This window comes from Gobio gobio, assembly GCF_949357685.1.
Source record: "Gobio gobio genome assembly, chromosome: 16".
Lineage (NCBI taxonomy): Eukaryota > Metazoa > Chordata > Actinopteri > Cypriniformes > Gobionidae > Gobio > Gobio gobio.
The window spans coordinates 40,933,673-40,957,661 of NC_137109.1; the positions used below are offsets into that span (position 1 = coordinate 40,933,673).

A 23,989-nucleotide genomic window follows, 5' to 3' on the forward strand; every position below is an offset into this window, starting at 1 on the left:
GGAGGATACCGTGCAGGAGCTGCTACACCTTCAAATACACCTAGACGCTAAGCTGACTGATTTAGAGGGCCGCTCCAGACGAGAAAATATCAGAATTCACGCCGTTAAAGAGGGAGCGGAGGAAAATTCCCCATCGATGGTGATGTATGTGGAGTGCTTGCTGCGGGAGGGCTTGGAGCTTCCGGCTACATTTGAACTTCGAGTGGAAAGAGCTCACCGCGCCTTGATGCCGAGGCCGCCTGGGGAAGCCTCGCCGAGGTCCATCGTTGTCAAGATGTCAAGCTACAGGATGAAAGAAGAGCTGCTGAGAATGGCCTGGCAAAAGCGAGGATTTCAATATCTCGGGAAAAGAGTCAACCTCGATCACGATTATGCCCCGGATGTCTTGAAAAAGCGAAGGGAATATGCCGAAGCAAAAGCGATATTGAAGGAGAAGAAAATCCGATTTCAGACGCCGTTCCCCGCCAGGTTCAGAGTTTTCTACCAGGAGGGAGTTGTGATGTACGATTCGGCGGAGGAGGCTACAGAAGAGCGAAGAGGGGGTTCCCGGTTTCGGTAATTAAACACCCGGTCTCGCTTTTGGAGCGGATTCAGCGGTTCACGTGGCATACCGTCAAAAGACCAGGGAACCGGCACAGAGCTGGCAGGGCTTTGGATTATAAGGAAAAATTACAGGCTTTTAGACACCAGGATTCAGGATGACTGTTAGTGAATTGAAAACTGCTGTGCGCGAGTTCACTGGAAATATAACGGGTGAGTCCGTTGAGTCGTTATTTTCTTTTTCTTTTTCCGTTCGGGATTCCCGGAAGAGAGAGGAATTAAGACCTTTAACACGTCCTGTTTATTAAAGAAACTTTGAACGGGCTGCATAACCAATGGTATAATGTAAACGTCGGTGGGTTTTTCTTTTATATGTTGCCAAGACAGAGACGTTATCATGCATGAAGGCCCTCTCCCACTTGTTAGGGGGGAGGCTTTACCTCAGAGCCCTTTTTCCATCAGGGCTTCATCAGGGTCAATATTAAGACCCCACAGTTGGAAGTCTTTTTATTTCTGTTCTTATTGTTCTTATTGTGTTTTGAGTGTTGCAGCAGTTCCTGCTGCGGTTCTTTGTAGTTTGTGGGATGTAACCTGTGATTCTTTTTGGTACTCATGTTCATTTTTTTTTTTTTTTTGGGGTTTATTTCATTTCTCATTTTTCCCCTTACACTGAATGCAATCAGTTAAAATAGCAACTTATAATGTGAATGGCCTTGTCAACCCCATCAAGAGAAGTAAAATATTAACTAAACTAAAAAGAGAGAGAGTTGAGGTGGCGTTTTTACAAGAAACGCATCTTTCGGATACAGAACACGCTAAATTAAAAAGATTGGGCTTTAAACATCAGTACTCTTCATCATATAAGGGGGGGCACAGGAGGGGGGTGGCAGTATTGATATCTAACAAGACTAGTTTTGAACCCATTTTTGAAAAAAAGGACATAGAGGGAAGATTTATTCTCGTAAGGGGAAATCTAGAGGGCTCATTGGTTACTCTATTTAACATCTACGCTCCTCCTAACTCTGACTGGAAGTTTTTCAAACAGATATTCGATTTAATAACAGCAGAGACCCATGGGGTCCTAATCTGCGGAGGGGATCTCAACATTAGGTTAAATCCTAAACTGGACACCTCAAATACACACACAGCCCAGCCCAATTTTATAAGTAAAAAGATCAATCTGGCTATGAAAGAAATCGGGTTAATTGATATCTGGAGAGAATTAAACCCTTCAAAGAGAGACTACACTTTTTTTTCAAATCCACACTTGGCGTATTCGAGGATTGATTATTTTTTTTACTTTTGCTCAAGATCTAAACAGGGTAGTGGATTGCGATGTAGGGAGCATGGACCTTTCAGACCATAGCCCCATGTATTTAAAACTAAATCTGGAACAATACCGGAAAGACACCTTATGGAGGTTGAACACATTTGTACTGAGTCAGATGAAGGAACAAATTAAGAAGGATATTGCTGAATACTTAGAACAGAATGACAATGGGGAAGTTCCCCCTCCAATATTATGGGATGCATGTAAAGCTGTGCTTCGAGGCAAGATAATTGGATACAGTGCTCATCTAAAGAGAATAAGACAAAAAGAGCTAATTCAGTTGGAAGTAGAATTAAAACAATTGGAACAACACCACAAAGACACAAATGATAAAAAAAATAGAGAGCTATTTAGGAAGAAAAAGAACGAAATAAATGAGATTTATACGAAGGATATACAAAAAAAGTTAATTTTTACAAAGCAGAAATATTATGAAGGGGGTGGGAAAGCCAGCAAACTACTAGCTTATAGGCTGAAAAAACAACAAGCAGAGAATTCAATTCATAAAATAAAAAATCCTATTACTAATTCTATGCATTACAAATTAAATGAAATACAAGATTGTTTTGAAAATTATTATAAAAAACTATATTCCCAACCTCAAATAGATGGAGGGAAAATGGAGGATTTCTTTCAGAAAATTCATCTGCCTAAATTGAATAGTGAACAAAGTAGGAATCTCGTAGCAGAAATAACAGAGAAAGAAATTCGCTCAGCCATATCGCATCTTAAACCAAATAAGGCTCCAGGTCCGGACGGGTTCCCTTCCGAATGGTACAGAGTCATGGAGGGTTCTTTGACCCCTGTGCTGCAGTCCACCTTTAATTGGGTACTTAAAGAGAACAGTATACCTCCCTCCTGGAGGGAGGCGGTAATATCTTTAATTCCGAAGGAGGGGAAGGACAAGTCTGAATGCGGTAATTTTAGACCAATAAGCGTGTTGAACCAGGATTATAAAATATTTACCCATATACTAGCCAAACGAATAGAGGGACTGCTACCATTAATTATTAGTCTTGACCAGACGGGTTTTATTCGTGGAAGACAAACTCAAGACAGTATCAGAAGGACTTTACATGTAATTAACCATATAACAGAATATAATTTAGATGCAGTACTAGTGGGGCTGGACGCAGAAAAAGCGTTTGACTGTGTAAATTGGTCTTTTTTATATAAAGTTTTGGACAAATTTGGATTTCATAGTACATTTATTAAAACATTACAAGCTCTCTATGATAACCCAAGGGCAAGAATTAAAATAAATGGGGCTGTCTCTAGCCCCTTTACATTAGAAAGAGGAACAAGACAGGGCTGCCCAATTAGTCCCCTCCTGTTTGCAATTTTTATTGAGCCCCTGAGCCAATGGATCATTCAGGACAACAATATTAAAGGAATTGCTATGTATGGGGGAGAACAAATTATTTCGTTGTTGGCTGATGATGTACTGGTGTATTTAACCGACCCTGAGCAGTCTTTGGCACGACTATTGGAATTATTGGAGCAATATGGATCCTTCTCTGGATATAAGCTGAATGTTCCAAAAACACAAATTCTCTGTTTTAATTACAGCCCTTCTGTTAATATGAAAAATAAGTATAATTTGAAATGGGACTCTGTTTCAATTAGGTATTTGGGGGTAAACATTCCAATAGACTTGACAAAATTGTTCTCACTTAACTACCTCCCCTTGAATAAAAAGATTAGGGAAGACATAAGGAGATGGGACCTTCTACCTTTTCTTAGTTTCGGATCACACGTGGAATCTGTCAAAATGGTTATCTTGCCGAAATTGCTGTATCTCTTTCAATCTCTTCCACTAGATATACCTGACCAACAATTTCAGGAGTGGGACAAGTATATTTCAAGGTTCATTTGGCAGGGACGAAGGCCAAGAATTAGATACCAGAGTTTACAATTGACAAAAAACAAGGGCGGGGCCGCTCTCCCATGCTTAAAAGACTACTATACTGCTGCTCAATTGAGGCCATTAGTATGCTGGTGCAACCCAGATTACTGTGCTAGATGGAAGGAGATTGAGGGTGCTATGTCAGATGAATTTCCAATTCAGGCTGCAATCGGGGATAAGGACCTGTTGTACAATTTAAAGGAATTGGGAAACCCATGGATATGTTTGTCACTTAAGATATGGAGCAAGGTAATAGCTCAAAGTAACCTGAAGGATGGGGTAAAGGTCCTGAGATGGTGTGCATTTGATGCCGATTTTTTGCCTAATAGATGGGACGCAAGATTTAAGAGATGGACTTCACAAGGTTTAACAGCGTACTGTACATTTTTGCATAAGGGGACTATAAATAGCTTTCAAAATCTGAAGAGGCAATTTGGCTTAGTTAACGACGATTTTTACAGATTCCTTCAGGTCCGGCATTATATTGACCAAATGCAGAAGAAGTGTACGGTAGGCTGGGATAACATTTTGTTAAAAGTGTTTATAGAGGCTTATCTTGCTGGCTCTAACCGGAAGCTCATCGCAAGAATATACAAGGGGCTACAACAAACAAAAGGTAGTTCACTGTATGTAAAGCAAAAATGGGAACGGGAAGGAAACTTTGTTCTAAAGGAAGAAGATTGGGAGAACTTATGTGAGATACAGTGGAAAACTGAGGTTTTTCATTACTCCAGCTCAGAAGAAGCACTACACCAATTCTTCGGCTTGCTGGCGACAATGTGGGTGCCTCGAAGCAAATCATTTTCACATTTTTTGGTCCTGTACATTATTGATTCCATTTTGGCGGGAGGTTTATAAAATTTTGCAAAGCATTTTTCAGATGGACATTCAATTTAAATTTGAGTCTTTATATTTAGGTGCCTTAACAACAGAAAATGTTTCTTCTCATGTCAAATACTTATTTCAAATCCTAAGTGCTGCTAGTAGAAAAGCTATTACTAGAAGGTGGTTAAAACCAGGAAAACCTACCGTGGAGGAATGGATTGACATTATCTATGATATTTTCAAGATGGAAAGGATTACTTTTGCTTTGAGATTGCAGCAGGGGACTTTTTTGAAAAGATGGGAAAGATGGATAACGTATATCACTCCATTACGACTATCATTTGTTTAAAATGGATTTCGGTATTGTTTTTTTTTTTTCTTTTTTTTTTTTTTTCCTCTATTCCCCCTCGGAAGAGGGCTTTGTGAGTCATTGAGGTTTATCCCATCATGTTTGTTTTAGTTCTCGTTCTGATTTTACTATGTCTAAAAATTATTAAGCATATGTAATGTAGAATGAAGGCCTATTGGACCCTTGCTTACGTTAGTACTACTTACCGAGCCTGTGATGCTTTTCTTTTTTTTATGGGTTATTAATGTACATTTGCAGATGTCTTAATGAGAAGTATGACAGGTAATATCATTGATTGTAATGTATGGACCTGTAAAATCAAAAAAAAAAAAAAAGAATAAAAAAAAAAAAAGAAAACCATGTCAGTGAGCAGATATGACTAATAAAGTTTTTCCATTTTTGTCAGTGAAGAAAGTAAACATATGTTTAACTGATATGTATATGTTTTATTAATCATTTTTGTAGACATGTTAATTTACAGAATGCTAACAGGAAAGCTAGGTAGTTAGCCTAACTAAAATTATTAAATTAATTCACAAAATGCCCACATTCATTACTAATCTTATGCCCAATACAGGCTGAAAAAAGTTTAGCTTTTTTATTTACTGAGAGCTACACATGGAATTATTAAATTTAAAATATGCACACATTTATTACTAATATTATTTTGTTAATATATCTTGTTTGTTAATTAAATTATAAATTACATTACATAGGCCTATTTCAAATCAAAATGGCAAAATTTGGCAAAGGTTTGTTAATTTGCCTGAATTTTTGGTCATTTGTTAAACATTTCTGACTTAAAGAAGGAGCTGTCAAATATGAAATGTTTAGTTTAGCTACTTGCATATCTCGCACTTTTGACGTCGAGTCGTGCTGTTACGCTCAGCCTCAGCAGCATCTGTGCGTACATAAAGAAGAAAAACAACTTTAGCGCTCGCTGAGAAGCCAAATTCAGTGTGTGCGCATAACATCTCACATGAGAAAACTTGCCGAGCTGCAACAGTCATGTTAGAGTCATTTAACGAATCACTCACCAAAACTCAGAATTTTCCATTCGTTTGAAACATTGTGCAGTAGTTCAGCAATATTCGATAAGTCATTCCAAAAATTATGCCACAGATGTTGGTAGGTCTATGTCCCGGCCACCACATCGGAGACATAGGAGTGTTATTAAGCATTAATGGCAAGGAAAGCGCCTTATAGCCTACTTGAGCACCACTTCGTTATTTTGGCTCAGAATTTAATTTGTTGGAAATATGAACTTAATTTAGAAATGCTTTGGAAATTAAAAACTTTGCATTTAATAGGCAAAATACATTTTTGAAATGGGGAGGCAGCCGCAGCGAGCGCAGACACAGAGCGGCCAGAGAAACGGAGGAGCAACTGCTGTAAGGTGTTGGTGCAAAACTGCGGAAAAACTGCATAAAACGTGCGGGTGTTGAACCCTCTCACCGGGAAAAGTGTCCCCACGGGTGCGACGCCCCTGAGCAGGTCGTATTTGTCCATTTTATGTCCATTTTATCTTAAACAAAGCCAATTCTCCAGCATACGAACGTTCGCCTATCAACTGTAATTTGTAATTTGTTGACAGACCATGTCATTGCGACAAAGAAAAAACAAAACAAAAGTAGAAATGTGAACATGGGACAATCTTCCTTAGGGAAAACTGTCCATGCAGTGCTGTAGGAATTACAGTGCAGTGTTCCTACACCTCCTGACGTTCCTGTCTGTTGGGCCACAAATTCTCATCCACATCACAACCAATATCTTTAGAAAAAAGTCTAATGGAAATGTATAGAAATATGCTTGACATATTATGACAACTTGTTCAACCATTTTGCATATAAAGACTTATGCTATGAACTAAAGCCTAAATGTTGTGGGGGTGAGACTATTCAACAGAGACCCATTATAATACATTTTGATCAACAGCAGAGAATTGTACATAATCATTTGCATGGATGTAGCAAAGCATTTGCAACTTGTTCAAAGAAATGAGAAACTGCTTTTTTGATGTGCACAAGTGACACAATTATGTGAAGATTGAACAGGTAGTTTTGAGCAAAGCGACTGAGAAAAACTGTATTACCAATGTTAAAAACAGTTGTGCGGCTTTCAGTGGGAAAAAGGGTCTTACTGACCTCTAAACTTTTGAAAAGGGACATATATTGGGATCAGACTGTCACAGAAACTTGATGGGCTCAAGTTTTTTACTTCAGACCACTAAAATCCGGTTAAATTTACTCTTCTATTGACTAGTCATTGCCACCTCATCTAAACCTCATTGCACTGCTAAAATCAAACTTTTCATACTGTATTCATATTAATTCCCAACGGCTCTGTCATTAAACTAAAAAAATACAAATCTTACACAACTTTGAGCTCCACAAAACATGTATTGTGGCTTCTATTCCCACATCATTCTTTTTGTTTTTGTGTGTGCGCCACTTCTGAAATGAAGTTTGTTCACACACCGAAGCTCTGTCACTAGATCAAGTATGGCATTTGGGTGAGGACAAAAATATTTTGTTTATATTTTTTTTAAAGATTTTGTTTGACTCAGCTGGTACTTCTGAACAAAACATCTAGACGATACGCACAAGAGAGAATGTCAGATTAAGACATGCAAACACACTTGATAAATTCAACAGCTGGGGAAAGAAAAACATTGAGCCATTTTTGTCACTCTCTCAAGTACTTCAATTCGCAGCTCGCTCCTGTGGAGAGCACTGAATGTTTTACTCCACAGGGATTGTTTAATCTTACTCAGTATCTTCTCTATTTTTACACACTTCTCACTACGATAGCACGGTGAAGACCAGCAAGCAACGTTTTGAAAAACACCTGCGATAATGCCAAGAAAGCAATAATAGCTTTACAGCATCAACACAGTCCAATGAAAAGACGGAGATATACTTAGTGAAGCAGAGAGGCTCTTACAGCTTTTGAAGGCTCTGGTACATAAAGAACATGTCAGCATTTAGCTTCCTCAGCCGGTTCCTCTGCAGGGACCTGAAGAGATTAAATGAAAAGAAATGTACATATTATAATAGAGTGCAAAGAACGATAGACAGACAGACAGACAGACAGACAGACAGACAGACAGACAGACAGACAGACAGATAGACAGATAGACAGATAGACAGATAGATAGATAGATAGATAGATAGATAGATAGATAGATAGATAGATAGATAGATAGATAGATAGATAGATAGATAGATAGATAGATAGATAGACTGTTTGGCAGTGGCATACTAATGAACAGCGGAAAATCAAACTGAGCCGCAATACAGGAAAATGAAAGGGAAACCTTAATTAAAAAGCAGCTTCAACTGATACATAAATATGAATTTCATATCCACATATTAAACAGCTAGAAAGCTTTATATCAGCCAGTTATTATGTGAACAATAGAGATTTTCATGAGGCACTGAGCGAAAATGAGAACGAAGCTTCACAGTTGTGTGGAGAATGATACTGACACAATTACCTTTAATGCAATTATCTCATTTCAGTGCTCCAAAATCATAAATTGAAGGCACTCAGAGTCGATTAAGACTCAAAATCAAATACATCACACTAGTTTTCTGACGCAATCATCTCTTGTTTTATACAGAACGTAAACTATTTGGAAACGCAACTCTTTGTTTCCAGTCCCCTACATCATCATTTAGAGTAAAGCATGTCAGCTTCTGTGAAGCACAGGGCCTTGGTATCTCATGCTCATCAGTCACACAAACTCAACAACAACCTGCAGCCACACTCCACACACAGGGCATAAAACTCACATCATGGTGACATTAATGGATACAGTGGGGACATCTTTAAAATGTGCACCGTCACAGTCCAGCTCCAGGTCCCTGCACTGGCACTCAGCTGGGACAGTCCCAAGCACTGCGTGACAGAAAAGGACAGATAAAGAAAGAGAACGAGACAGCATTTTTTAAACACCACTTAGCATTCAGAAAGTAGCTTTGCATTACGGCTTGATCTACCATTTAAGTAGTAATACTTAATATGCGAACAGTCATGCTGAACTAATAAGCACTAAATAATTTCTGCACACTGGTCTTTGTCAGCTAGCGTTAAGGATAAGTTCCACTAAGAATTCCCAATTAGATTAATCTGAGCACTCAAGAGAAATCAATTTTTTAAAGGTCAAGTGTATAAATACATTCTTAAAGCCACGATATGTAGTTTTTTGCCGCTAGAGGTCACCAATTCAAAACAAAGGCGTGGCTTGATGACGCCGAGATTGAGCACGGAATCTTGGGAGTTGTAGTCTTCACCTCACAGCCGGTGGAAAAGAATCGGGACAGGACTCGGGCAGAAATCATGATCATGGATGAGATTATTAACGTTTCTGTAGTATGTAGCAGGGTTGGGCTGAAAGCAGCTGGAGCGGAACGCAAGCGCGACACACGGCTCGACAGCAGCAGAACTTTTATTGTTCACGGTCGCCGCTTCTTCCGGTCAAGCGTACACTGTTAGACTTTACCGCAATTTTACAGTTACTTACCGCAAAAAAGCCCAGTAAAATACCATTTATATTATTTACGGTTAGCTACTGTAATATGCACTGCATTGTGGGTATTTTTAATGAAATTTACAGTAACTTACTGTATATGGGAATTTGCAGTATTTTACTGTTTACGTAAAAGCAGTAGTGCTACTGTAAACAAAGAATACACACACACACACACTGGATATTTAAAAGTAAAAAAAAAACATGTGGATGGAAGGATGTAAAATTAGTTCTTTGTGGGAGACAAAGAAGTAATTTTTATATTTAGTATTTTCTCCTACCCTTTTCACATTTTCGGGTTTCTCAGAGCGGAAGTCGTCATAGTTGGGTTAAATTTTTATAGCGGTGAATGAGAGAATACATTAATTATATATTTTTTGTGTGCCCATTTGCTCAAATAGCAAAAGAAAAACTCCACAATAGTGATTTCACAACTTTCAAAAAGAGGAAAAAAATAGAGTATAGAATAAATAGAGTAAAGTATTAGTGTTATATAAATGTATTTCGAATTCGCCTCATAGACGGAGCTTCTGCCAGCGGCTCGTCTAGTTGATAAATGACTGACATGGGCTGTGTTTACACGTCTTTTTGTGTTAAAATCTACTGTTAATGAGTGACAAAACGTAGTTTTAAGACTTTTTCAGTCGGTAATGTAGTTGTTTAAAGCTCAAATCTGTGGTTTATTTATAAGAAGAGTGCCTATTTTAACATTTTATCTGGTGTTTTCGGAGTTGTGAGCTCCAGTGAGTCAGCGGCGTTCCGCGCTTGTTTACCGGCGAGAGTAGACTTTCCTCGGCTAGTCCTTCTGACGTCTGCCGCTGGCTCTGATGTCTCTGTGGCATCTCCAGACTAGTGGAGATTTAACGGCCCATATGCTCTCATGGATCGATAATTTGTTCCCTGGCAAATCCTTTAGGCTGAGGGCAAAGTGAAATTTCATTACTTGTTTATTTTTTGGCTATAACTGTACGTTGCAAAATAAAATGACGGATCATGAGATATAAAATGCTAACGGTAGGCTACACACACGTTAGCATTTTATATCATGATCCGTCATTTTATTTTATTCATTATTATTTTAATGCCAGAGTAATAACAGTACAAGTGTGGTGATATAAATGTCATTTTTAAATGTTTAAAAAATATATTTATAAACTTACTGCTTACACCTCACATAATTTAAATTGTTTACTCGAGTGCCAAGCCCGCGCAAATGAGGTTTGTGTCGAGTGCGCGCATAACGGACGTCCCTGCCTGTGGATCGGATCGCCAGACATCAGCTGCGAGTTTTCCTGAGGTAAGAAAGTTTTTACTTGACAAATTCGTCACAAATGTCTTTGATACTTTTAAAACGTAAACCAATATCCATTAAATATAGCTACATATATGAAGAAAGTACATAATAATATCGAATTGCTATTACTATATGACAGTCTCGGGGAACTGTTCGTTTTCCTCAACCGCTTTCATAACCCATTAAATTTGCATACAATTGACTAACGCTAACTGTTACCTGCATTGTACATTATGTACCAAATGTTGTATTTACGCGAACAATGGTTTCCGTCTTTTCACGGCCAGTTATAGTTACATATTTTCGTTGACAGTTAACGTAAATGTGTGTGACGCCATTTGAAGTAACGTTAGCGCCTGAGCGGTGTCTCGGTGTGTGTGTGTGTGTGTGTGTGTGTGTGTGTGTGTGTGTGTGTCTCTCGGTGTGTGTGTGTGTGTGTGTGTGTGTGTGTGTGTGTGTGTGTGTGTGTGTGTCTCTCTCGGTGTGTGTGTCTCTCTCGGTGTGTGTGTGTTTGTGTGTGTGTCTCTCTCTCTCTCTGTGTGTGTGTGTGTGTGTGTGTGTGTGTGTGTGTGTGTGTGTGTGTGTGTCTCTCGGTGTGTGTGTCTCTCTCGGTGTGTGTGTGTCTCTCGGTGTGTGTGTGTGTGTGTCTCTCTCTCTCTCTCTCTCTCTCTCTCTCTCTCTCTCTCTCTCTCTCTCTCTCTCTCTCTCTCTCTCTCTCTCTCTCTCTCTCTCTCTCTCTCAAAAAGAACATTTACGCCAGTGTATACACCAGAGGATTAATATATATTCAAGTAAAATAATAATTAGTTCAAGTATGTTCATTGTGGCTTCTTATTTATTATGTTATTTCATATGAATTCATTTTTACATGCCACTGAAGGCTCTATTATTGTCTTCTCTCTTTTTTCAGTGTTGATAGTCATTTGATTGTGTAACTTAAGTGGTCAATCTAGCAGTCATCCTATATCTGTGAATTATCATGTGCAAAACATTTAGGCACCATTAGTCAATAAACATTGATGAAAATTTATTATTTTTCTCTCTTGTGTCAACAGGAGCTAACAACACCCCAGAAAGAGCCACAGCACTGAGCATCTTTCGCTTTGTACGTATATATTTTGACTAACATTATGTGATTAACGTCTTTTAATGCATAACATTTTATTATTTCAACAATACTTGTTGCCTACATTTCCTACTTGCCATCTATTTGTTATCTTGTTGTGACTGTTTAGTCTCATGTGGGATATGTCACTGCATAACATGACAAAGTAATTAAAAATGATTCATTGTATGCACTTAAAAATTTGGGTAACACTTTACAATACGGTTCATTAGTTAACTACATTAGTTAACATGAACTAATAATGAACTGCACTTATAAAGCATTTATTTATCTTTGTTAATGTTAATTTCAACATCTACTAATGCATTATTAAAATCTTGTTAGCATTAGTTAATGCACTGTAAACTAACATGAACAAACCATGAACAGCTGTATTTTTATGAACTAACGTTAACAAAGATTAACTAATGCTGAACAGAGGTGTTGTTCATGGTTAGTTCATGTTAACTAATGCATTAACTAATGTTAACTAATACAAACTTATTGTAAAGTGTTACCAAAATATGTATACATTATTTTATATGCAGATCATATCCAATGAGTGACCAGAAAACAGAGAGACTGAGGAATAGACGGAGAAACGGACAAAGCTGGAATACAACTAAAACCTGAACTAAAAACTAATCATGCAAGTATGTACAGGTGCAAGTATTTAATTATTTTCAATTTCTGAGAGACTTTTATTTTTTAATTTTCAGCCAACCTCGTCTTATGCTTCCTTCATGTGCTAGAAATTTCCTACTTCCCACTTCTGAAGTTGTGATTACGAGCTCATCACATTCAGATTTTGACTTGAGAGGGCGTTCATGTCCAATTTTTTAACTAGGAAACTAGTTCAGTAATTCCTATAGCACGTGAAGGCAGCATAAGATGTCAGTTGAGCAGGAGGTGACGTTTGCCTACCACACCACAGGCGATATGAAGTATATCATATCATGAAATTGCGCTTATAGTCAGGGTGTCAGCGGGGTTGTAAAAGGTAGTAAATGAAAGTAGCCAAAATTAAGGGCAGTAAAAAGTAGTAAACGTCATCTGACGAGGTATTACATTTTCGGGCCCAATTTTTTTTAGATACATTTTCAATTTGTGTTAAGTACAGGCCTTTTTTTTCTAAAATTCGCGTGGATTTATTTATATGTTTAGAGTAGGACCTGCGCGATATCGTGTGAGGTGGTGTTCATTCGCGTGCGCTGAAACAAACTGGGTCCGCGGCTGGCTTGCTGACAAACATGTACGCGAGCTCGCTTCCATTCAGTAATTAAAGCATGGGGAAATGCAAGTTCTCGGACCTCTGGCTGGAGGACTCACGATTTAAAGACTGGCTTAGGCCAGTAGTTTGCAACAGCCGCGAGGCTTATTGCCACGTCTGCAAGAAGACAATTAATATAACCTGGGTGGGGGTGAATGGCGTCAAATCGCATGTTACGTTAATCATATAGCAGCCACCAAGCTAGGATGCGCGGACGTAGCGAGCAGCTTCCCATATCAATGTTCTGCACTACGGATGCATCAACGACCTCAACCTCTACTTTTTTTTTCCTCAACCCCGACTGCTCTCCCGATTCAAACCACTGCAGTCAGCAGTAGCCTAACGTTATTCCAAGCAGCTTTATCAACAGGTGCGTGACAGGCGTCAGACAGCAGACGCTATGCCCGATCACCACCGCTACACCAGAGCTGAGGTTCTGAGGTGTTTAGACCTTGCAACTAAACACCACTCTTTCAATTTGAACGATGGCATTAGGGGTGTAACGATTCATCTACTACATCGATGTATCGATTTATTTTCCTATGATCTAACTACATCGATCTGTGCTCGGCAAGTTGGCCTTCCGGACGACATATATCGATCTAACATCGTTTTAAAAGGTAATCAATCGATTGTATCGATCATAGGAAATAACGCATTGGATTTAAGCACGTCAGACTTTATATGGATGTTTTTTCTTAGCACTTTTAATGATAAAGGCGTTAAACGTTACTCGATTCAGTCTGCCTATCTGTGACATCATCGCAATGCACCAGCAGCAGCAGCGCTCATTGAAATGAATGGGATCGTGTCGCTTTGTCGCTGCGTGCTGCTGGCGGTGTGAACGGGGCTTGAGAAAACAAAACATAGCATGGCGCATGGCAGAGGAGAAGCCAACGAGCGAGAAATTATCAAGCCACCAGGAGAAAGAGCTACCTGTCCTTTCAACCCTTGCTTGTTACCTGTGCATTCCTGACACCAGTGTGCCAGCAGAGCGAGTTTTTAGTACTGCTGGCGACATAGTGAACGCACAGAGAAGTGTTCTGCAGTCAGATCATGTTGATATTGTTGAAAAAGAAATCTGTAGAGTCATTGAAGAGTAGTTCGTTACATTTTATCTTTTGTTAAATATTGTTTGTTTATTAAACTGAGAGTAGTAGCAGGCCAGTTTATTCAATCTGAAGAAATGTTGGTTGCACTTTATTTTTGATATTAATATTGTATTTGTATTATTTTAATGTTGAAAAACAACAGCAAAAGTAGCAGGTAAACTTACTATTAATTAAACCTGAAGAGAAGTTAGTTGCACTTTATTTTTGATATTAATATTGTAATATTTTTATGTTGGAAAACAAAAGCAGAAGTAGCAGGTTAACCTACTGTTGAAATGTTGGTTGCACTTACTGTGCTTTTATTGAAAATGTATTGAATATTGAAAATGAGAGCAGAAAAGGTTAACTTCCTGTTAATTCAACCTAAACTGTTGGTTGCACTTTATTCAAATAAAATTTTAATGCATTTGCCATTAATTGTTGTTTACTTGTTTGTTTATATCCATAATTAATTGATATACCGGATTCCCTTACAAGAAACAACAGGAATCTTGGAAATTTCACCTGCACTGACCAGTATCCAGATATTTATTTCAGTCACACAATTTTTGGCTAAAAAGTTACTGAATCGATTTCAAGTCACTGAATCGTTTCGGATTGTATCGTTCTAAATTAACCAATACCGTCCTTGAATCGTATCGACAACCTCAAATCGTGATACGAATCGTATCGTTGTTAAAACGAATCGTTACACCCCTAGATGGCATTGAAGAGCTGTTTCGAAATATGCAAGTTGCTTAAAGCTTGGCATACACTGTGCGATTTCTGTGCGATTTCAGCAAGGTTATCTACTCACACTGTACGAGTAGATCGCATGCGATGTAAAGCCAAAGCTCACGGTTTATATGCTCACACCATGGCTCAGATCCTCGAGCGCGACTTGTCTGCTCACTGTATGAGTGAAGATTTAGCATTTACTATTTATGTATATAAATTATTATTATTATTATTAGGGTAGGTCTACTTTTATTATTAAATTGATAATACATTTAATTTGCCCCCGTGATAATTTCATAATGCATCAATGCACAACCGACAAGTTGCATAATAAAATAATAGATAGATTAGCTTACTCCTCATTATTTAAATACATTTTGCCCAATTAAACAAGGAATTGTAGGCCTATAATTAAAATGATTATCAGTCTATAATATGTCAGAACACTACAATAATATCAGTATTATCAGAAAGTAAGAGCAGCTTTATTTCAAAAACAACTTGTTTAACACGAAATGGGCCTATACTTCTCTTCTAATTAGTTTCACAATATGGGCCACAAGAGAAATATTAAGAATATAAATACAGACAGTTATAGGCTATACGTTATCAGCATATGTTAAAGCAGATTTATATAAATAACGAGATATCTCTTGTCTCTGTGAGAATATGCGCCGAAAGCTTGTCAGATTTTACGTTCACTTTCAGTAGTGAATAATTGACCAGGTGTGAGACTTCACCGACTCTCGCGCACATTGCGTTTTTGTGTGATATCCACTGACTCGCCTTCATGATTTAAAATGAAAAAGAAAAAAATCTATATTGCACCTTGAAAATTGCTCTCGTTTCCCTCTGTACACTGCATGAACTATGAAGATGTCTCCTTCCTCTTCTGTCTTTATTTCTATTCTCATCTCTGTGGGCAATATGTTATTCCATTTGGAAAGATATTTCATTTACGCTACTATAGTTGCAGCTTGAAGTCGCGCTGGTATTAAAAAATATTTTGAAGGTATTAAAAAAGGTAGTAAAAGGTATTAAATTCAACTTAAAGGGTTAGTTCACCCAAAAATGAAAATTCTGTCATTAATTACTTACCCTCATGTCGTTCGACACCCGTCAGACCTCCGTTCATCTTCGGAACAGAAATTAAGATATTTTAGTGTAAATCTGATGGCTCTGAAAGGCCTCCATTGGCACAATGGCACGGTTCACTCTCAAAACCCTTAAAAGGTACTAAAGACATCGTTACAAAGTCCATCTCACTACAGTGGTTCTACAATAACTTTATGAATCGGCGACAATAGTTTTTGTGCGCAAAAAAACCCTAAATAACGACTTACATAGTGATGACGATTTCAAAACAAGGCATCATGAAGCTTCGAAGCGTTATGAATCACTGAGCCGAATGATGATTCGGATCGCGTATCAAACCGCCAAACTGCTGAAATTTGGCGATTCAAACCGCTGAATCGACATGAGGATCAGTAATTAATGACAGAATTTTCATTTTTGGGTGAACTAACCCTTTAAGTTGAATTTAATACCTTTTACTACCTTTTTTAATACCTTCAAAATATTTTTTAATACCAGCGCGACTTCAAGCTGCAACTATAGTAGCGTAAATGAAATATCTTTCCAAAAAAGTTCTGTATATACCCTGATAGTGTATGGAATGCTTTTTAAAGAAAATTTGGGGGGGGGGGGGGAGGAAAATGTTTAGATGAAGTAATGGAGATGGTGTGAACATGGCCTTTACATGTTCCAGCGTGAGCTGGAGGGAGGTGTCTTCCGTCAGCAGCTTGCTTTCTGATTGGGTATTGTTTCGTTTCACGTGATAATCTCCAGAGCGCGCACGCTTGTCCTCGGGATAGAGATATATAATATAAGTATAACTATGAATAATAATAATAATAATATAACAAGTATAACTATGAATAACTGCTGTTGCACAAGTTGTTACCTCATCTGTCCATGAACAAATTTAGATGAGATAAACCATTTCTCACACATTTTCCCTCTGTTTTGTTTCAGATCAGCCATCAGTAGTTTACCAGTATGGAGGCCAGCCAAGACCAACTGGGATATTTTGTTCATACTTTTTGTTGCCATATCGTCATGATCTCTGCTTTGATTTGTTGTTATGAATTCAGTTCTCTATTTTAAATTTTTTTTTGTAATTGATTGTGACGGTGAATAAAAAAAAAATATATATATATATATATGTGTACATAGACTCAAGTCTCTTATTTGGAATTTATTAAATTTATTATTTATTTTATTGCATTCATGTAAAATATTCAAAATAAAGTAATAACATATTAACATATGCATATTTTGTAAAATAAAAAGTAAAATAAATTACAGTAAAATTACTGTAAAAATGATTATACTGTAAAAATAAATTGCGGTAAGGGCATCATACTGTAAAATGAAATTGCGGTAAGGGCATCATACTGTAAAATTCAATTACAGTAAGGGCATCATACTGTAAAATTCAATTACGGTAAGGGCATCATACTGTAAAACACATTTACAGGTAAGCTACTGTAAAGGGGCAATTACAGTAACTTACTGGCAATAGTGCTGCCAGTAAGTTACCGCAAAAATACAATAAAATGTCTAACAGTGTATGTGAGGTAATGCAGTGCTGTTGATCATATTAGACACATTTGAGTGTGTTGAAAATGATGCTATAACGTTACTCAGTGTGTTCGCACACACTGCAGTAAGCTAGATCAATATTAGAATATCATATTAATAAATGCTGGATGACTTGTGTTGCTAAATGGTATGCAATTCATTTTAAAACATATTGTATGACGGAGAAAATGCTTTATTGCTGTACAATAATTCGTTTTCTGTCTATAAATGTCTCCAAACAGTTGTTCCCTTGTCTAATAAAACATATAATATATTAAAGTGTCTTTGGCGTTTCCATGGTTTCTACAAAATAAAACTGGAAATCGAGGGTAATGCTGGTATGATGTCATTGCCCGTGTCCTGGTTAAAATTGCTTATTTCTCTGGATTTAAAGATTCTTGGAAACATTTGAGATAATGTAAGTACACAAGTCATCAAAATATATAACAGTGTTCTAGTGGTTTTTGGATATTTTTATCCAAAAATCTTACATATTGCGCCTTTAAGTGAGCCATTGGTATGGTCATTACCTCAAAATGTGCAAACAACAATAATAATAATAATGAAATTGAGGCGGCGCTATCTGTTTGTTCTACCAAATGGCAAATAGAGGGAGTGTTTAAGAGAGTTAGTCATTTTTATATGCGTCACCCGGATCAAAGCCTGCAAACATCATCTGACCTATCTGGTATCTACTACAGTGTAAAGAGAAGGAGCCTGCCAACACATCTGACCTCCCTTGTATCTACTAACTGTGTTCTGAGAAATAAATATCTATTTGATTTCACTCACGCTTGAATCCGCTTCTGTTTTATGACAGTTACAACCTACCCCACTACTGGGGTGAGTTGTAACACTAGCTGGGGATAGATGATTGCTGAAATAAGATCAACACACTCTAAATGTATGCAGGAACGTTATTGAAGAACAAAGAAAAATCAGTTTTGAATAAAAAACATTGTATTGTATGCATTACATTTATTACTTCAAATTTAGCACAAAACAATTGCCTTGTGTGTTTGTGTGAGTGTACTGTATTCCTGTCACATTCAGTCATTAGTAGGGTTGGCCGATGTCCCCTAAATTGGAAGTTGACAATGTTTACAGTAAAACATTGTGATGGTCGATGATATCGTCGGTCTAATTTAAATAGTAATTTACTATATCCCTTTACATAAATACTATTTTCTACTTAAAACTATCGTTTCGTTATCTTTACTAACACAAATAATGACTCATCCGCTAGGTTGCACGTGAGGGGGAAAAATAGCTTCCTTCCACTTAAGAGTTGAGCTCTTTTTATTTTAATATATCACTTTATATAAATACTTTTTTCTACTTAAAATAAATCATTTCATTATTTTACTAACCCAGTGTTTTGTATGTGAATGCTGTTTCACGTGAATATTACCACAGGAGTGAAGCACAAAGCCTGTTTAGCCTAGAAAGGAAATAATGGTCAGATAGCACTTTTTCATTCTGTTTTGAGATCTGGTCACTCGATTTTCCGTGAATTTTAACAATAGGCCTAGTCCATTTTATCCAAATGGACATGGACTTCTCGTTTCTTTTCCCAAATCTTCACTCACGTTGCACCCATTTTCCCAGGGGATTATAAACGTTTCTTCCTTTCGTTTGCTTATAATTAAGTCTATTATAGCTATTCACATCCTTTCAGGCACGTGCAGAGGGGGGGGCTTTGGGTGCTCGAGCCCCTGCCCTTTTTCAAAATGAATCAAAAGTGCCCCTCTCAGACAAATATCAATGATAATATCGTGGTAAATAAAACTAAATAAATGTGATTATTATAACATGACAATGTATACAATAGTAACGAACGGCTCAAAAGTCGGACAATTTCTGTTGAGGCGTTGCCATAACGCGTTGCTATGGGTTGTGTGCGTTTTGATTGACAGCTGATTTTCCACTGTTCGGAAACGGCTCTCGAGCTAAATATGGTCCTTTCAGAGAGTGTGTGGCCTGGCGAGAAAAAAGTAAACCAATATTTTTTTTTTCATCCATAATCAGAGCTAATGTGTTGATTTAATTACACATCTATATATTATATATTTTAAAGAGCACCTATCATGGAATTTTGAAATTTACCTTTCATGTAGTGTGTAACATAGATCTAAGTGAACAAAAACATCCTGTGATAGCATGAAATATGACAGTGCACCGTATATATAGTTATTTTCTTTCAAAAGTAAGAGTCGACTCGGAGTAATTTTTAAGAATCGTTAGAAGACCGAAGCTTTTTCTCTGACTAGATGACGTCAACTTGTCAAGTTATTTGAATACGATACGCCCACTTATTGCGCTCCAAGACGCCAGTGAAAACTAGAAAACATCATGGCGACGAGACCCTGTGTTCTGAAGTGCCACTCAAAAGCAAACTTCTTTCATCTGCCCAAGGATGAGCATTTGAAGACTAAGTGGCTTGAAGACAAACCATACATCGTCGCGATTGTGTGTTTATTAGTCGTCAAATGTATGTTTCGCGATCTCAGGAAGCTTTTATTATGGACTTCTATTATGGCACATGGTTCTTCTTCGTCTGTCTGTACCATACATGGACTACATGTGCACAGAGCGCCCTCCGGCTGCCAGTATGAATTGAAAACAACACATAAGAGACTCAATCGCTCATGATTAGGCTATAACTGCCCATTTTGAGGAAGTATTGAATAAAAAATACTCCTCTGTTTAGAAATTTGACACAGACATATGAGAATCTATCAATATTTCTCCTCATCTGCACACTTTTGAACTAAAAGCCCTGAGGGATGTTGATTTGTCGCGAGTCTTCGTGAGGAGAATAGAGGAGTTTTTTTATGAATGAGATCAGCTGAGGCTCATATTACAATCAAACAGTACCGACGCGGTTTTCATATTCATAACTCCTGACACATATTAACAAATTACTGTCACTATAAGACTTTGATGGGCATTCCGTTTCCGAAAATATCTGCACAGACTAAACCAATCACAACTGACTGGGTCATCGGACCAATCAGATTAGCGTCACGTAAAGGCGGGGTTTTGAAAAGTGAATCACTAAAGGAATCATTTGAGAATCGCTGTCAAAACAGGTAAAAATAAATGCATATTATAAGAAAACTAAAGTCTTTTTTGTCATTGCATGCATGCAAAACTGTTGTTGGGGACTTCTAAAACAATATTTGGAACATTTTAAATGCCATGATAGGTGCTCTTTAAAGTATTACACAATTCACCAATGCCCGTTTGTTAGTGTATAATACACCAACCAATCGTGATCTGGCAAAGCAAGTTCAAATTCCATTGGGCGATGTGATGTGAAGCGGTAATTTTCTGTTCTTATTCATAAATCGGTTGAAAATGACATGGACAGACGGAACGTGGAGCGATTTCCTGCTGTTTGTCTCATTTTATTAATTGCATCACTGACAAAATGGATTTTAACTGACAACAAACAAATCACTGCCCAAAACCATGCAGCAGCAACAAAAGTCGCATTAATGGTAAGTAGTGTTAAATTCACTTGTATTTATGTATATTGATACACCGTTTACGATTTCATGAAACTAAACCCAAGTGCCACCGGCACCTAACGTTACAGGCCTATTATGTGAAGTGTAGGCTGGCGAAAGGGTTACGTGAAATGACTTTATTACATTACTATTTTTGAATATTATGCAGCATTATGAAAGAAGTCTCTTATGTTCTTCAAGCCTGCATTTATTTGATAAAAAACAGCAATATTGTGAAATATATTAAAATAATGGTTTTCTATTTTAAAATAATTTAAAATATAATTTATTCCTGTGATCACAGCTGGATTTTCAGCATAGTGTCACATGATCATTCAGAAATCATTCTAATATGAGGATTTAATGTCAATGATGGAAACTGTGATACTCTTTTCAAGATTGTTGGATTAATACAAAGTTAAAAAGAACATAATGTAATAATATTTCACAATATTAGGCTACTGTTTTTTCTGTATTTTTGATTAAATAAATGCAGGCTTGATGAGCATAAGGATATATATATATGAAATTATTTGCTGATGAATAATATATATATATCCTTATGCTCATCAAGCCTGCATTTATTTAATCAAAAATACAGAAAAAACAGTAGCCTAATATTGTGAAATATTACATTATGTTCTTTTTAATATATATATATATATATATATATATATATATATATATATATATATATATATATATATATATATATATATATATATATATATATATATATATATATATATATATATATATATATATATATATATATATATATATATATATAGCCCCTTTTTTACATTTGAGCCCCTGCCCCTGAAGAACTCTCTGCACGGCCCTGCATCCTTTACTGTGGTAAAGTATAAAAACCACTGTAGGGCGATTACCTTTTTACTTCAAATTTTATTTAACACAGTTTGTTCTTGTTATTAAACTTAGTAAGGCGCGTCAAGTTTGGTTTATTTGAATAGCGCATTTCACACACACACACCGGAGATTTTAGTTTTGTTTTCTCTGGCAGTGAATAATCAAACATTGCCTAAATGTCTTGACCATGTGGAAGATAAAATTCGTTCTTCAGACCTTTTACAACAAGTGTTGCTTTGCAACATCAGGAGAAAACATGAAGACGAAGCTATTCGAAAAGGTGTCTATCCAGCTTTTGTTCCACGTTCCTCTCAAAGCGCAGTGCGGTATATGACGCATCTTTGCGGGGAAATAGTATCAAATATTTTTCTAACTAATATTTAATTTTCTTATATTCTTTAGGTTACCATTATTTAAAATCGTTTAAATGTTTTATAGGCTGTAGTGTTGTTTCACTGACGAAAGTGCTAAAATAACATGCTTGTGGATGTTTCAGCCTCAAATTATTTCAAAATGTTGGCTATACAGTGAGGAAAATAAGTATTTGAACACCCTGCTATTTTGCAAGTTCTCCCACTTAGAGCTCATGGAGGGGTCTGAAATTGTCATCGTAGGTGCATGTCCACTGTAAGAGACATAATCTAAAAAAAATAATCCAGAAATCACAATGTATGATTTTTTAACTATTTATTTGTATGATAAAGCTGCAAATAAGTATTTGAACACCTGAGAAAATCAATGTTAATATTTGGTACAGTAGCCTTTGTTTGCAATTACAGAGGTCAAACTTTTCCTGTAGTTTTTCACCAGGTTTGCACACACTGCAGGAGGGATTTTGGCCCACTCCTCCACACAGATCTTCTCTAGATCAGTCAGGTTTCTGGCCTGTCACTGAGAAACACGGTGTTTGAGCTCCCTCCAAAGATTCTCTATTGGGTTTAGGTCTGGAGACTGGCTAGGCCACGCCAGAACCTTGATATGCTTCTTACAGAGCCACTCCTTGGTTATCCTGGCTGTGTGCTTCGGGTCATTGTCATGTTGGAAGACCCAGCCTCGACCCATCTTCAATGCTCTAACTGAGGGAAGGAGGTTGTTCCCCAAAATCTCGCAATACATGGCCCCGGTCATCCTCTCCTTAATACAGTGCAGTCGCCCTGTCCCATGTGCAGAAAAACACCCCCAAAGCATGATGCTACCACCCCCATGCTTCACAGTAGGGATGGTGTTCTTGGGATGGTACTCATCATTCTTCTTCCTCCAAACACGTTTAGTGGAATTATGACCAAAAAGTTTTATTTTGGTCTCATCTGACCACATGACTTTCTCCCATGACTCGTCTGGATAATCCAAATGGTCATTGGCAAACTAAAGACGGGCCTGGACATGTGCTGGTTTTAGCAGGGGAACCTTCCGTGCCATGCATGATTTCAAACCATGACGTCTTAGTGTATTACCAACAGTAACCTTGGAAACGGTGGTCCCAGCTCTTTTCAGGTCATTGACCAGCTCCTCCCGTGTAGTTCTGGGCTGATTTCTCACCTTTCTTAGGATCATTGAGACCCCACGAGGTGAGATCTTGCATGGAGCCCCAGTCCAAGGGAGATTGACAGTCATGTTTAGCTTCTTCCATTTTCTAATGATTGCTCCAACAGTGGACCTTTTTTCACCAAGCTGCTTGGCAATTTCCCCGTAGCCCTTTCCAGCCTTGTGGAGGTGTACAATTTTGTCTCTAGTGTCTTTGGACAGCTCTTTGGTCTTGGCCATGTTAGTAGTTGGATTCTTACTGATTGTATGGGGTGGACAGGTGTCTTTATGCAGCTAACGACCTCAAACAAGTGCATCTAATTTAGGATAATAAATGGAGTGGAGGTGGACATTTTAAAGGCAGACTAACAGGTCTTTGAGGGTCAGAATTCTACCGGATTGACAGGTGTTCAAATACTTATTTGCAGCTGTATCATACAAATAAATAGTAAAAAAATCAT

At 37.5% G+C, this 23,989-nt stretch overlaps 1 protein-coding gene across 1 annotated transcript in view; it reads right to left on the bottom strand.

Annotated features, from left to right (window-relative positions):
* The window catches only part of rxfp1 (relaxin family peptide receptor 1), a gene marked incomplete at both ends in the record, with an annotated part of 111,026 nt that overhangs the window by 16,420 nt on the left and 70,617 nt on the right, over nt 1–23,989 (bottom strand). The window contains 2 exons of the mRNA XM_079838672.1: nt 7,894–7,965; nt 8,745–8,850. Coding sequence (XP_079694798.1) covers nt 7,894–7,965; nt 8,745–8,850 — 178 coding nt within the window. The remainder of the gene's footprint in view (nt 1–7,893; nt 7,966–8,744; nt 8,851–23,989) is intronic.